The sequence below is a fragment of the Siphateles boraxobius genome, unplaced genomic scaffold (assembly GCF_051911475.1).
Source record: "Siphateles boraxobius isolate OS27281-9 unplaced genomic scaffold, OSU_SipBor_1 68, whole genome shotgun sequence".
Lineage (NCBI taxonomy): Eukaryota > Metazoa > Chordata > Actinopteri > Cypriniformes > Leuciscidae > Siphateles > Siphateles boraxobius.
In genome coordinates, this window is record NW_027509195.1 from 14,193,514 (window position 1) to 14,206,223 (window position 12,710).

General features: G+C 39.0%; 1 protein-coding gene across 2 annotated transcripts in view; it reads left to right on the plus strand.

The window, feature by feature from the left end:
- Positions 1 to 8,683, plus strand: part of rbms3 (RNA binding motif, single stranded interacting protein) — a 156,968-nt gene extending 148,285 nt beyond the window's left edge. For both annotated transcript variants that reach the window (XM_077215006.1, XM_077215007.1), the window contains 3 exons: positions 3,294 to 3,377; positions 3,670 to 3,791; positions 4,840 to 8,683. In XM_077215006.1, coding sequence (XP_077071121.1) covers positions 3,294 to 3,377; positions 3,670 to 3,791; positions 4,840 to 4,843 — 210 coding nt within the window. In that variant the 3' untranslated portion in view covers positions 4,844 to 8,683. The remainder of the gene's footprint in view (positions 1 to 3,293; positions 3,378 to 3,669; positions 3,792 to 4,839) is intronic.
- The last annotated feature ends 4,027 nt before the right edge of the window (positions 8,684 to 12,710 follow it).

The following is a 12,710-nucleotide window of genomic DNA, read 5'->3' on the forward strand; positions in this document are numbered from 1 at the left end:
CGACAGACGCCTCCCTCACGGGCTGGGGCGCGGTCATGGACGGCCGCTTTACGAGAGGTCTCTGGCAGGACCATCATTCCTCTTGGCACATAAATTGCCTAGAAATGTTGGCGGTGTTCCGGGCTCTGAGGAGCTTTCTGCCAGACCTCCATGGTCGCCATGTCCTAGTAAGATCCGACAGCATGTCGGTGGTATCTTACCTAAACCGTCAGGGGGGTCTGAGGTCGCGCCCTCTGTGCAGACTGGCGCATCAGATACTCCTGTGGTCCCAGTGGAGACTGTCGTCTCTCAGGGCGATGTATGTCCCGGGGGACCAGAACTAGGGAGCAGACGTACTGTCGAGGCAGGGGCTGAGGCCCGGGGAATGGAGACTCCACCCCGAGGTGGTGGAGTTAATATGCGAGAGGTTTGGCCCAGTGGAAGTGGACCTATTTGCGTCTCGAGAGACGACACACTGTCCACTGTGGTTCTCCCTCACACATCCAGCCCCGCTGGGGTTGGATGCCATCATGCAGAAGTGGCCGAGGCTGCGTCTGTACGCCTTTCCCCCAATCGCTCTGCTCCCAGCAGTTCTGGAAAGGGTCCGTCGGGACGGGGTCAGCCTACTATTAGTAGCCCCGTGTTGGCCGGCCCGAGTATGGTTTTCGGACATCATCCTGCTTCTGGCAGGCCCGCCATGGCAGATCCCTCTGAGGAGGGACCTGTTGTCTCAGGCAGAGGGCTCAGTTCTCCACCCTCGGCCCGAGCTGTGGAAACTGTGGGTCTGGCCCCTGAGGGGGCACAGTTCCTAGAAGCCGGCCTGTCAGCAGAAGTGGTTGAAACTATACTCACTTCCAGAGCTCCCTCCACAAGGAAGTTATACGGCCTTAAGTGGAATGTTTTTTCCAATTGGTGCAGAGAGCGTGTTTTGGACCCAGTTCACTGCCCAGTGGCTTCAGTGCTGGAGTTTCTCCAAGACCGCTTTTCTGCCGGGCTTACCCCGTCCACACTCAAGGTTTATGTGGCTGCCATTGCGGCATTCCACGCTCCTCTCAGTGATGGTCCTCTGGAGAGGCATCACCTGGTCGTACGTTTCCTCCGTGGAGCCTGGAGGATGAGACCTGCGTCTCGCACCAGGGTTCCCTCTTGGGACCTGGCAGTGGTTCTCGAAGGGCTGGCCGAGGCCCCCTTCGAACCATTGAAGTCGGCTGAGGCCAAGAACCTTTCGTTTAAGGTGGTCTTTTTGTTGGCAATTACTTCTCTAAGGAGGGTAGGAGATCTCCAGGCGCTCTCTATTTCCTATGGGTGCTTGGAGTTTGCTCCAGGCAACATTAAGGTCATCTTGCACCCCCGGCCCGGCTATTTGCCCAAGGTGCCTTCTAATATGGCACGGCCTTTGGTTCTGCAGGCATTTCATCCTCCACCTCATGTGACGGCAGATGAGGAGAGACTTCATCTGCTATGCCCTGTCAGGGCACTGCAGTGTTATATCCAGAGGTCCTCCTCATGGCGGAAGTCGGACCAGTTGCTGGTGTGTTTCGGGTCGCCCAAGAAGGGGCTTCCCGCCTCTAAGCAGACCATCAGCAACTGGATCGTTCAGACTATTTCCCTGGCCTATCAGGTGCGCAATTTGCCTTCACCTATGGCCGTGAAGGCTCACTCCACCAGAGGCATAGCATCCTCTAGAGCCCTCCTTTCAGGGGTTTCTATCCATGACATATGTGAGGCGGCTGGCTGGGCCACTCCACACACATTCATGAGGTTTTACAGTCTGGACCTTCCCTCTACACCCGGTGCACGAGTGCTTTCGTCCTAGTTTGTGCCTGAAGACAGCTTCACACTGGGATGAGCGGGGTTCGTTGTGGTATAGTGGGTATCTCGTTCCCCTAGTGTCGTAACCGACGCAGTTCGAGTTCCCTCGAAAGGGAACGTCTCGGGTTACGTATGTAACCCTTGTTCCCTGAGAAAGGGAACGAGACACTGCGTCGGTTCGCCACACCTCACCCCGCCTGGAGCACTTGCTTCATAGCAAAGAGCTTACCTTGCTTGTGCCGGTGTGCTCTTGTACACATCCGTGTATGCCGTCACTCGCTACGTCATCTCGCAAAGCCAATAGGATTGGATTCGATTTCATTCATGGATTCAGACGCGCTACGCTGAAGGGCGTTCCCCTAGTGTCGTAACCGACGCAGTGTCTCGTTCCCTTTCTCAGGGAACAAGGGTTACATACGTAACCCGAGACGTTTTTGGTATTTGAAATAAATCTAAAAATAAATATTAAATGAAAAAATTACAAAAATTAGAAATGTTGCCTTGCAACTAACTGAAATAAGTTGAAGTACTAAAATTTCTAAAACTGAAAATATAAATATAAAAGCTAATTCAAAATATTAACTGTACTATACTAGTATACAAATAATACTTTAAAAAAATGGTTTGTAGACTGATCGCTGATTATGTGTGCGACTCAAGTTCATATACAATATTGGTTTAATTAAACATTAATTTAGGTTTAGACACTATACTGTATGCTGTGGTCATTTTTAGAAATGTACCTTCTACATTGAGATTTCACTGGTGAAGGTATAACTCAGCCATATATTTTTAATAAGAAGATAGATTTACGTCATTATGAACAGTAAAATATGTACTTTGGATCTTGAAGAGCTAAATGAAATTGTAAATCCTTAGAAATGTATTGAGTAACAGTACAATTATTCATTTTTAATAGTACTTTAGATTAAGAAAAAATAATTAAACTTATAGAAGTAGTGAAAACATGTTTGCTATCGTTCATCATCCATCTCAAAGAGATTCTTTATGGAGCCCCTGAAGAGACATGGTAATGAGAAAAAAATTTACTTCAATGTTCGCTCTAAAAAGTTTTGCATACCCCTCCTTCGCAAAAGCATTAAAATATAGTTCATATTTTTGCAACGCAAAGTTTGTCAGGGAAACACAAAACCTTTGTGAGCAAATTCATTGAAATCTTATTACCCCCTCACATCTCAGATTTTATTCCGTCACCATGTCCCCTTCGGTCTACATATTTTTGGGCCAATTAGCTTTTGATGTGTAAGTGCCACAAGTTGCACTGTAATATGCAGCAATTCCGCACATGTGATACAAAATCTTACATCTAATTGGGTGCTGAGTTTTCTCATCAGACAGATAAATAAAATCAACATGCACTTTAGAAAAAAAAACCTACAGTAGCTCTAACATTGGTAAAATGTTTGTTCATAATGTAAATAGGCCCGTAGGAATGCACTGTTTGCTGTGTGTGTGAATTGAATGTGTATGTTTTGTTGCAGTACATGACTGCTGCTGCTGCTCCTATGCAGGGGACCTACATTCCCCAGTACACTGCGGTGCCTGCCTCAGCTGTCTCAGTGGAGGTGAGTTTCTGGGTGACTGCAAATCAATTCACTGGTCCAACTGATTAGATGAGCGCTGCTAATTGAAAATGTGAGGATCGGTTGCTTCGGGCCAAAATCCACCCACACCTTCCTTAGTGCCTTTTATTCCAGCTTTACAAGGCCTGACTCCAGTCTGGAGCGCGTCTTTAAGTTTAATCCTGTCTGAGTACCAAACACAGCCCTATGGCCTTCTTTTTTCTGGAGGAGGTTAAACGGTATTTTTGTTTTTTGTGAGGGGGCATCCTGTAATTATGACATCATATCCTTCCAGGGAGTGGTGACGGAGGCTTCTCCACAGAGCGTTCCTCCCTCGTCGCAGGACGGTCAGCAACAGGCTCTGGGCGTGGACAACACCAGCGATCACGCGCCCACCTACTCTTTTCAGCCCGCCAAGTGAGTTTGAGAGACACTTCACATTGATTAGATGAATAGGAGACAAGGTATCTTGTTCCCATATGCATGATTCACCAAGCGCACAACGTTTTTACAACATTGCATTTTGGTTCCAGTTGGGGGGGAAAATGTACAACATTTTTATAAAGAAATCAAATGTGTATTATTTAAAAATATATATATCAAAACAAAACCTAAATGGCCAGAAATAACCTGCTCCAGTTTTCTGAAATAAATTAATACTTTTATTCAGCAAGGATGTATTAAATTTATGACTGAGATATTTATAATTCTATTTCTATTTAAAATAAATGCTTTTTAACTTTCTATTAATTAAAGAATCCTAAAAAAAAAAGATCAGTTTCCACAAGAAAATTAACTAGCACAACCGTTTTCAACATTGATAATAATCAGAAATGTTTCTTGAGCACTAAATCAGCATATGAGAATGATTTCCGAAGGATCATGTGACACTGAAGACTGAAGTAATGATGCTAACAAAAATTGTAAATTGTAATAATAGTTTCACAGTATTACTATTTTTATTGTATTTTGATCAAATAAATGCAGCCTAAGACTTTCTAACCCCAAACTTTTGGACAGTAGTGTATAAGAAAGGTTACATTTTGCCTCTAAATATTATAATTTTATTCAACCAAAATAAAACAGTTTGGAAACATTGTTAAAAAAAACAAAACCTTAAACAAAACTGTAACCTTTGTAGAGCATTTTATTTAGATTTGAAAATAGTCTGTGCATTTGAATTGGATGATTCCTAAAATGTTTCAATGCTATCAACTTTTCTAACATTTCTGGGGGGAAATGCATATTTTACACTACCAAATCATTGTATGAAGTATGTAGGATAAAAAACAGCAGAAAATTTTGTAAGACTTAAAAGTAAAGCTGGGCCTGGAGGTCAAAATGATTTTTTATTTAGCTCAATAAATGCTGTTGTCATTGGCCCTTCAGGACTAAGTGATGATCCATGAGTGAACCTTGAATTGACCAGTATGCTTTTCAAACTCTCGTCTTCTCATTGATTCAGATAACCAGAGGAGATGCAGGGCGTTGAGGTGACTGCGTTGCCTTGAGACTGGGGGACTGCGACGAGGGAACTTTGAAGACAAGAGCGCAAGAGATAGGAAAACCTGTTTGTGTCTACTTTTGCACAAGCATCTAAAAAAAAAACAACAACAAACAATTTATTTAACACCTGGCCCACACCGGAGGACCTTTGGAGAGCTCACAACCAGACAGGAAAAGAGAGAAATGACGTCTGGGAGATTGAGCCTACTGTTAATCGGCTACCCGAAAAAACTTTACCTTCATAAAGTGAACGAATTCAAACAAGTACAAGTTTTCCTATTCTTTTTTTGAATGTGCAGGTAGGTTTTCAGAAACAGTGGGTTTTTCTATTAGACGAGGAAGCACGTTCTTGTAAAACAATGAGAGAAGGAGCAAAAGAAGTCTTCCTCGGATTCTAAGCTACTATTACTTTTCTTTTTTTATGAGTTAGATTTTAGTTTTCTAGAGAATATTAATGTTTTTTCATCTTTGTTGCCTTAATTTCGAGAAACATCTAAGACTTTTTCCTGTTTGAACTGAACAGACTGACAAATGCAGTGAAAATGACCTGACAAGGAAAGGAAAATTACCTGTATAAAGCATAGAAAGAAGAGAGAGGTCTCCTTGAGACGTTTTAAATTATCAGTGGTGACTATGTGTTTAAAAGAGAGGACAGACAAAAAAAATATTGTGGTCATGATGATGATATTGATGATTAAACAGAGTTGCATTTTTTTAGAAACAGAGGAAAAAATGTTAATCCACTGCATCATGGGAAATGCAGTTTATTGTGTAGTGCAGATCATTTTTAATGGCATTATTGTTTTTATCTGCAATATTTTTTATGAGCTTTAAGGTGTTTTTAGCCTGCTTTGCTTGTTTCATTGCGGAAAAAAAGAAAACTAAAACAGTAAAAAAAAAAGGCAGTGCAAATCTACATAGATAAAAGCTTATGGATTAAATCGAAACGAAAAAAAAAAGCAAATGTGTGCAAAAAGCAATAGTAATAGGAAATTGTTGACAATTTCTTTAGACTTTCTTAGCTGTGGATCAAATGCAGCCCATGGATGGCATATTTTATACCAAAGATGAAGAAACCCCCCTCAAGACAGTGGAGTGGATCAATTTTTTAGTTTCTTTTTTTCTATTTGAGATGTTTTGGCATATTAATTTTGTTTCAGAAGTATCCGTTTGACCTTGACGGCCAAATTTGGTACTTTAGGGTTTAAACTTCCTTCCACTGTTGCAGAATCTATGTCAATCGTTCAGTTGAGAGGCAGAAAACCACCATCACTGATTCTCATGAGTGTGATCTCCCCACCAGAGGGCGTCAGAGAGCGGCTGAACCATCAATCACCTCGCGTCTGCCCGGCTGAATGATCTATACCTCTATCTCTGCACCTCCCAGTCGCCGACCCACGGTTGGTCACTATTAAACACGTTGCGCGTCCGTTCAGTTTGAGCTTTCTCACAAAGAAAGCCGTTTTCATCCTTTCAACTTAACAGGAAGCACTCACTAGTGTATATTTAAACTCTGTGTACAGATCACTACCTCATTGAAAGCAATTTTACCATGAGGAAACACAGGAGAATGTGTTGCGGGTCATAAAACACAATCTTTGCTTCAGGGGCACTGAGAAACATTTGCAATTAGCATGACATTGTTCTGAACACCTCCGTCCTTCTATGTAGATGTTTTTTTGCGAACGAAACGCCTCATATAATATGCAAAGTTTCTTTAATCATCCAGATGCCATAGGAAATCTCTCGTGAAAACAACAGTCTTTACTTGAAAAACGAAGGCTCTGTCCCAAAGCCCTTGCAGTTGCTTTAAAGTCCAGATTTTGGTGACATAATCCAGTTAGTAGGCTAATCCGCAAGACAGCGAATACACATCGAGTTTGTTATTTGGGACAGGGTCTAAGGTTCCCATCGTCATGGGATTCGGCGGTTGCTCTGGTGCCTTGACAGCTCGGAATTAGGGTTAGAAACATCACTTGTGACATCTCGAATTTCCATATCTGAAATCTGCTTTCATTTTATCAGGCTGACCATTCCAGAGGGGGGAAACTAGCAAACAGAGGAGTAGAAAGGGGTAACATCTCATATATTAATATATAAAACAAGGCTGCTGTCCTTTATTTACCATGAAGTAGATTTTTTGATGCAATCTGAAAGTAAAAAACTCTATAGAGCACTACAGTGATGATGACGTATTTGTGTAGGCCAACCCGGAAGTTAGCATCACCCTTGTTCACTTTTGACAAAAACTCTGTAGTATTTTTCCATTGGCTTTTAGATTATTGCAGAAAATAAGCTCTGTGAACTTTTATGAATTCTGAAGCGTGAATACAATCGCCACAAATAAAAAGCTAAACGTACTGTAGGCTATAAACAAACTACACCACTGTCATATAACTTAAACATCACCACCTTCTGACAAACATTTCAGTCTTTATTTTTAAAAAAACACAACGGGGGTATTAGTGATATATTTTAAGTAGTAGAATAAAATGTGAAAATATATTGAGCTCGACCCATTCATAAAACCCACTGACTTTTGGATGATTGAACCAGAAGTGCTAAAATAACTCGTTTCCGGGTTTTTGGCCTACAAAAATACATCATCCCTGCAGCCCTTTATTAACACATCAGCAAAGAGTTTTTAAAACGGTGATTTATGGACTGTCAGGTAAGAGTTGTCCAAGTTCTCTGGGAATAAATTCACCTGTTATTAAAGGGTCAACAAGAGACATCATGGTCATTTTAATTTTTTCATGTGTTCATTTGAACGCCATCCTGAACTCTTTGGTCTTGTTTTCCTACAATATGACCTCTATAAAAACTACATAATGATCTCAATTAGCCACTAGGGGACAGTATTATAGCAAAGTTGGTGTATGTTATCCTCTGGGATGACCGTTGCAGTGAGCTATGATGAGACAAGTTCACACTGTGGATTAAATCGATGCCAAGTTCACAAGACCAAGTCAGCACTACTTCAACAAGCTAGCTTTTCATTGTTCACCTGTTTAATTAACAAAAAAGAGAGAGAGAGAGAGAAAATAAAGTCACTGTGTTTTGTGTCTGTCATCCACTGTCTTCTTGGAGAGTTCTTTTTATCATGTGCTCGCTGCTATCAAGCATTCAGTATTTAAGGGGACAGAGAAAACTCTCTTATGACAGGTGTGTGATGTCATTGAATGCGTTATACACTCTGCCGCCTTCATGCTTTTCATTAATGAGTGAATAAATTTGTCGGTTTAAGCTGAAGGTTTTTCTGACTGTAGGGTGGAGTTCTCATCCCAACTGTAATTTAGTCAGTTAAAAACCTTCTATCCACTCTGAGGTTTTCGCTGGCTCCTATTCATTGGATGTGAGGTCCAAGCCATGCATTTTTATCTGTACATCTGATTGGCTGTCACGGTTGAGGTCATTGAATGACAAATGTTCGTTCGTTCGTTCGTTGGACTATCACGAAACAGCGTACTACATTCAACCAAATTCAAGACAAACGGCAAAACCTCAATTAGACACTAACGTACTGGCAGATGAAATAGAGAATTATTTATGGAAATGTTTTTTTGTTCTGTTTTTTGTACAGGTGTTGAAATATGAAAGAAGAACAGTTTTACGATGCTACAATGTTTTTTTTTTTTTTTTTTTTTTTTTTTTCTTCTAGTTGCTTCACTTTCTTGCCTCCCATGTGCTCGAGCTGTGATCCTGAGAGTGTCTGTAGATCCGTGGATGTTAGGTTTAAACTTCTGTTTATATTTTTTCTTTTGATGAAGCTTTCAATAAAAAAATCTACAAAATCACGCCAATTCTCGAATCTTGTTGAGCTTTTCTTTTTGTGACTTTTCATGATGTTTGTTGAAAGAGCCAATGTTAAAACCAGTGTTCCTGTACGCAACAATGAGTACAGCGTGAGCTGTGATGTCCAGTTCACAAATAAATTACTTTCTTTTAATAAGTCATTCAAAAAGATTCACAAAATAGCCTCAAACTCAACATAAAACCATAAAAATGTACGCTACTTAAAATACAATAAACATTTACTGAAATAAAACATTTAAAAAAAAACTAGTAGCAAATCCAACATTTCTCGTTTCCATTTAGTTTAACTTAATGTACTAAACTAACTCAAACAAAAACTGAAATAAAAATACATAACTATATAAACATATTTTTAAAAAACGACTAAACAAATGGCAAAAATAACACTTAATTACTAAAACCTTTTAAAAACAATTAAAACAAAAATAGAACATATAAAATAAAAAAGTAATTGAAAATATTAATTTAAAACTATAATTATTATCTCAATGATACTAAAATAACACTCCTGACTCCTTCACTGAACCGCGAGTCATTTTTCAGTTATGTCCGAATATGTTGGGTTCTAAAATTAGTATTTATTGACTGGTTCATATGCAATTAAAAGTTTTGTAGTATTTAATTAATAAAGGTAATCTAAAGAAAGAAAAAAATATATATATTATGCAAAAATATTATTGTTATTGATTAGCATATGCAATGTATTTGAATTATATCGACTTACTGTAACAAAAAATGCCTTAGTTTAAATAAATGAATGTCCTGTTAAATAAATGAGAAAATCATAATGTCTACAAGTTACAGTACAATTGACAACAGTACAACGGCCACAGAGTGACAAAAACTAAACTCTCTGCAGAGCAGTTCTAGCATGCATTGGAAAGAATGAGAGGTCAGTGAACCCTGCCCTCCTCTATAGGGCCTATAACTATTTAGGCCTGTCCTCTGCCCACTCCTTCAAGGCTGATCGATAGAGGGATTGTTCGGACACACAAGTGACTGTTTCAGTCTTGTGCTGACCTTTCAACCTGACCTCCCCCCACCCCACAACCCATCCGTCTCCTCCAGTGCATACAATACTCATTTTCATATCTGACATTTAGCTACTGTAAAAGAGGGGGACGGGGACTCTCTTTTTTTTTGATCTGGATCATTTTAGTGTCTTTTCTGACACGCTGTGTTTCTTGTTTAGTTTTCTGTAGATGCATTACGCTGTTTGAGACATATTTGTGTTTCTTGCATGTAATGGTCACTGCTACTTCCTGTAATTTTGCCATTTGCAGACAATGTGAATTTTATTTCAGATTTATTTTTTATATATTTATTATAATATAACAATATTATTCTATTCTTTTTTATTTCACCTAAAATAGCTAATTATATAATAGCATATTAGTCAAATTTGACTGTTTTTCATTTTAAATACTAAAGATTATTTAAAGATTATTTTTCTGATATGCTAAAGATTATTTTTGTTAATCCTTAAGTGCCCAATAACTGATTTTAAACTGTTTTTATTTTATTTAATAATGATTAATATAGTTATTTTAATTATATATGAAACTTATTATTATGATTCTCAAGTTAAAGTGAGATTTATTGTCATTCTGCTATATGTGGAGACATTGAAAGGAACACTGTAAAAAAATTTTTTTGGTAAGGTAAATACTACTTTAAAAAAATCAATGTAATTTACAAGAAAAAGTTAGTTCAGGCAAGAATAAAAAAAAAAAAGTAAATTCCATATCAGTACTTAAGTCAAGCGAGTAGAAATGAAAGCGTAAATATCAACTCAATAAAATTAAGTAAAAATTACTCAACTTTTCTGACACTGGGGTTCCCATCATGCACTGGACCTTGAATAATTAATGAGGTTCATTTTTCACTGGTTTCCAGCAGTATTTACACTGTTTTATCATTGCTTTTGTTGTCAGGATTTAGTAACTTGCTATTTTGTTACATTTCGAGTAAATTTTCTACTCAAAATGACACATTCAAACACAAAAACGATCCATCAAATGTTACCGTCATTGTGTATTGTCTACCAAGTATTGAGGTCTTTGCATTTTCATATCATGCTTAACATCTGACATGATGAAGTATAAATTGCTTAAATACTCTAAGTAAAACACATACTATAAATGACTGGTATAATTCAATAAAATTCTTTGAGTGAAATGTAATGCAAAGACAAAGGAAATTTCAACTAAATTGATATTAATCAACCTTTTACTAGCCAAGTTAAAATTACTTATTTTCTTTGATACGTTCAATTAACTAGGTTAAGTAAAGTTTACTTAATTCCATATTCCAAGTAAAATTTAACTTCTAATTTCTAATTAAAGAAATTAAATTCTAATTAAAGCTACTGATAAATATGTTTAGGTTTTTACTTGGCAAATCTTTGTAAATTTACTAGCATTTTCTGAGTGGAAAAAGTTGCCTAGCTTTTTTCAAGTAAATCCTACTCCAATTTTTTTTCATTGAATGAAATGCCGTGCCTCACAGGACCACGGTGCTACATAAACATACAAACACATAAAACAAGAAAACATATAGCTAACCCATATAAATGTACATATAACTATGAAATATAGCTTATAAAACATATATCCTGCTTTATAAAATTACATATTATTATATAACCTCTATAAACCATACACCATACGCAAAATCGGTGCAAACAGGGATAGTGCAAGATAAAAGAAAAATCAAGTGTCCAGTGCACATATAGGGAGAAATGAGAGTATAACCGAATATGGACTCATTCACCTATGCATAGCCTAGTCTCGCTCATATAGTATTGCACATAAGAATAATAAAGACATTTTGAAGTGAACAGTTATTGGAGAACAGTCGCAGCAAGAGGTTACAGTAAGTGTGTGGGATAGGGTGGGAGTGGGAGGGAGGTGTTGACATGTTTCTGGTTCAGGATGTAAAGGGGTGATTGGGCTCTCACAGCCTGGCAGAGGTTTCACAGCCTGAAACCGTCTTCATGATGGGTGGGGTCTTTCACAATAGTGCTGGCTTTGCTGGAGCATCATGCATGGAGCATCTCCAGGGTAAAGTGAAAAGGGATACCGATGATCTTTGCAGCTGTGTTCACTATCCGCTGTAGGGTCTTGCAGTCTACAACGCTGCAGTTCTCTCAGCTGGTCAGCACATTCTGAATGGTGTCCCTGTAGAATGCGGTGAGGATGGGTGAGGGAGACGTGCTCTTTTCAGCCGGTGCAGGAGTGGAGGCGCTGCTGGGTTTCTAGGAGAGGGATGTAATGTTGGTGGTCCAGGTGAGATCTGTGATGTGCTCCCACAGGAATTCAGTGCTGCAGATTCTCTCCACTACGGTGGTCGAGAGAGTTCAATGCGCTGCGACTGAAGAAAACACGTGCAAATAGAAAAAGCACGAGCCAATTAAGAAAACATATTCATCAGTTTGACAACACGTGTGCTGCAAATATTCACAACGCAACCAAATACAGAAACACGCATCAAATAGCACAAAGCTCAATGCGCTGCAATGCAAGAAAACGCATGCAAATAGAAAAAACACCAGCAAACTAAGGAAACATCTTCATCAATTTGACAAAACATGTGCTGCAAATAATCACAACGTAAACAAATACATTAACACACTGCAAATACTCACAACAATTGATGAATCTGGCTGGGACACGCTTATTGTTCGATGAGTACTCGTCAGTGTTGTTGATGACCTGAAAGGGGAGTATTTTGTTTATTTTCACTTCCTGATCATGTGGGTTGTGAATATTTTCAGCGTGTTTCTGTATTTGGTTGCGTTGTGAGAATTAGCAGCGTGTTTCTGTATTTGGTTCCATTGTGAATATTTGCAGCGTGTTTCTGTATTTGGTTGCATTGTGAATATTTGCAGCGTGTTTCTGAATTTGGTTGTGTTGTGAATATTTGCAGCGTGTTTCTGTATTTGGTTGCATTGTGAATATTTGCAGCGTGTTTCTCTATTTGGTTGCATTGTGAGTATTTGCAGCGTGTTTCTCT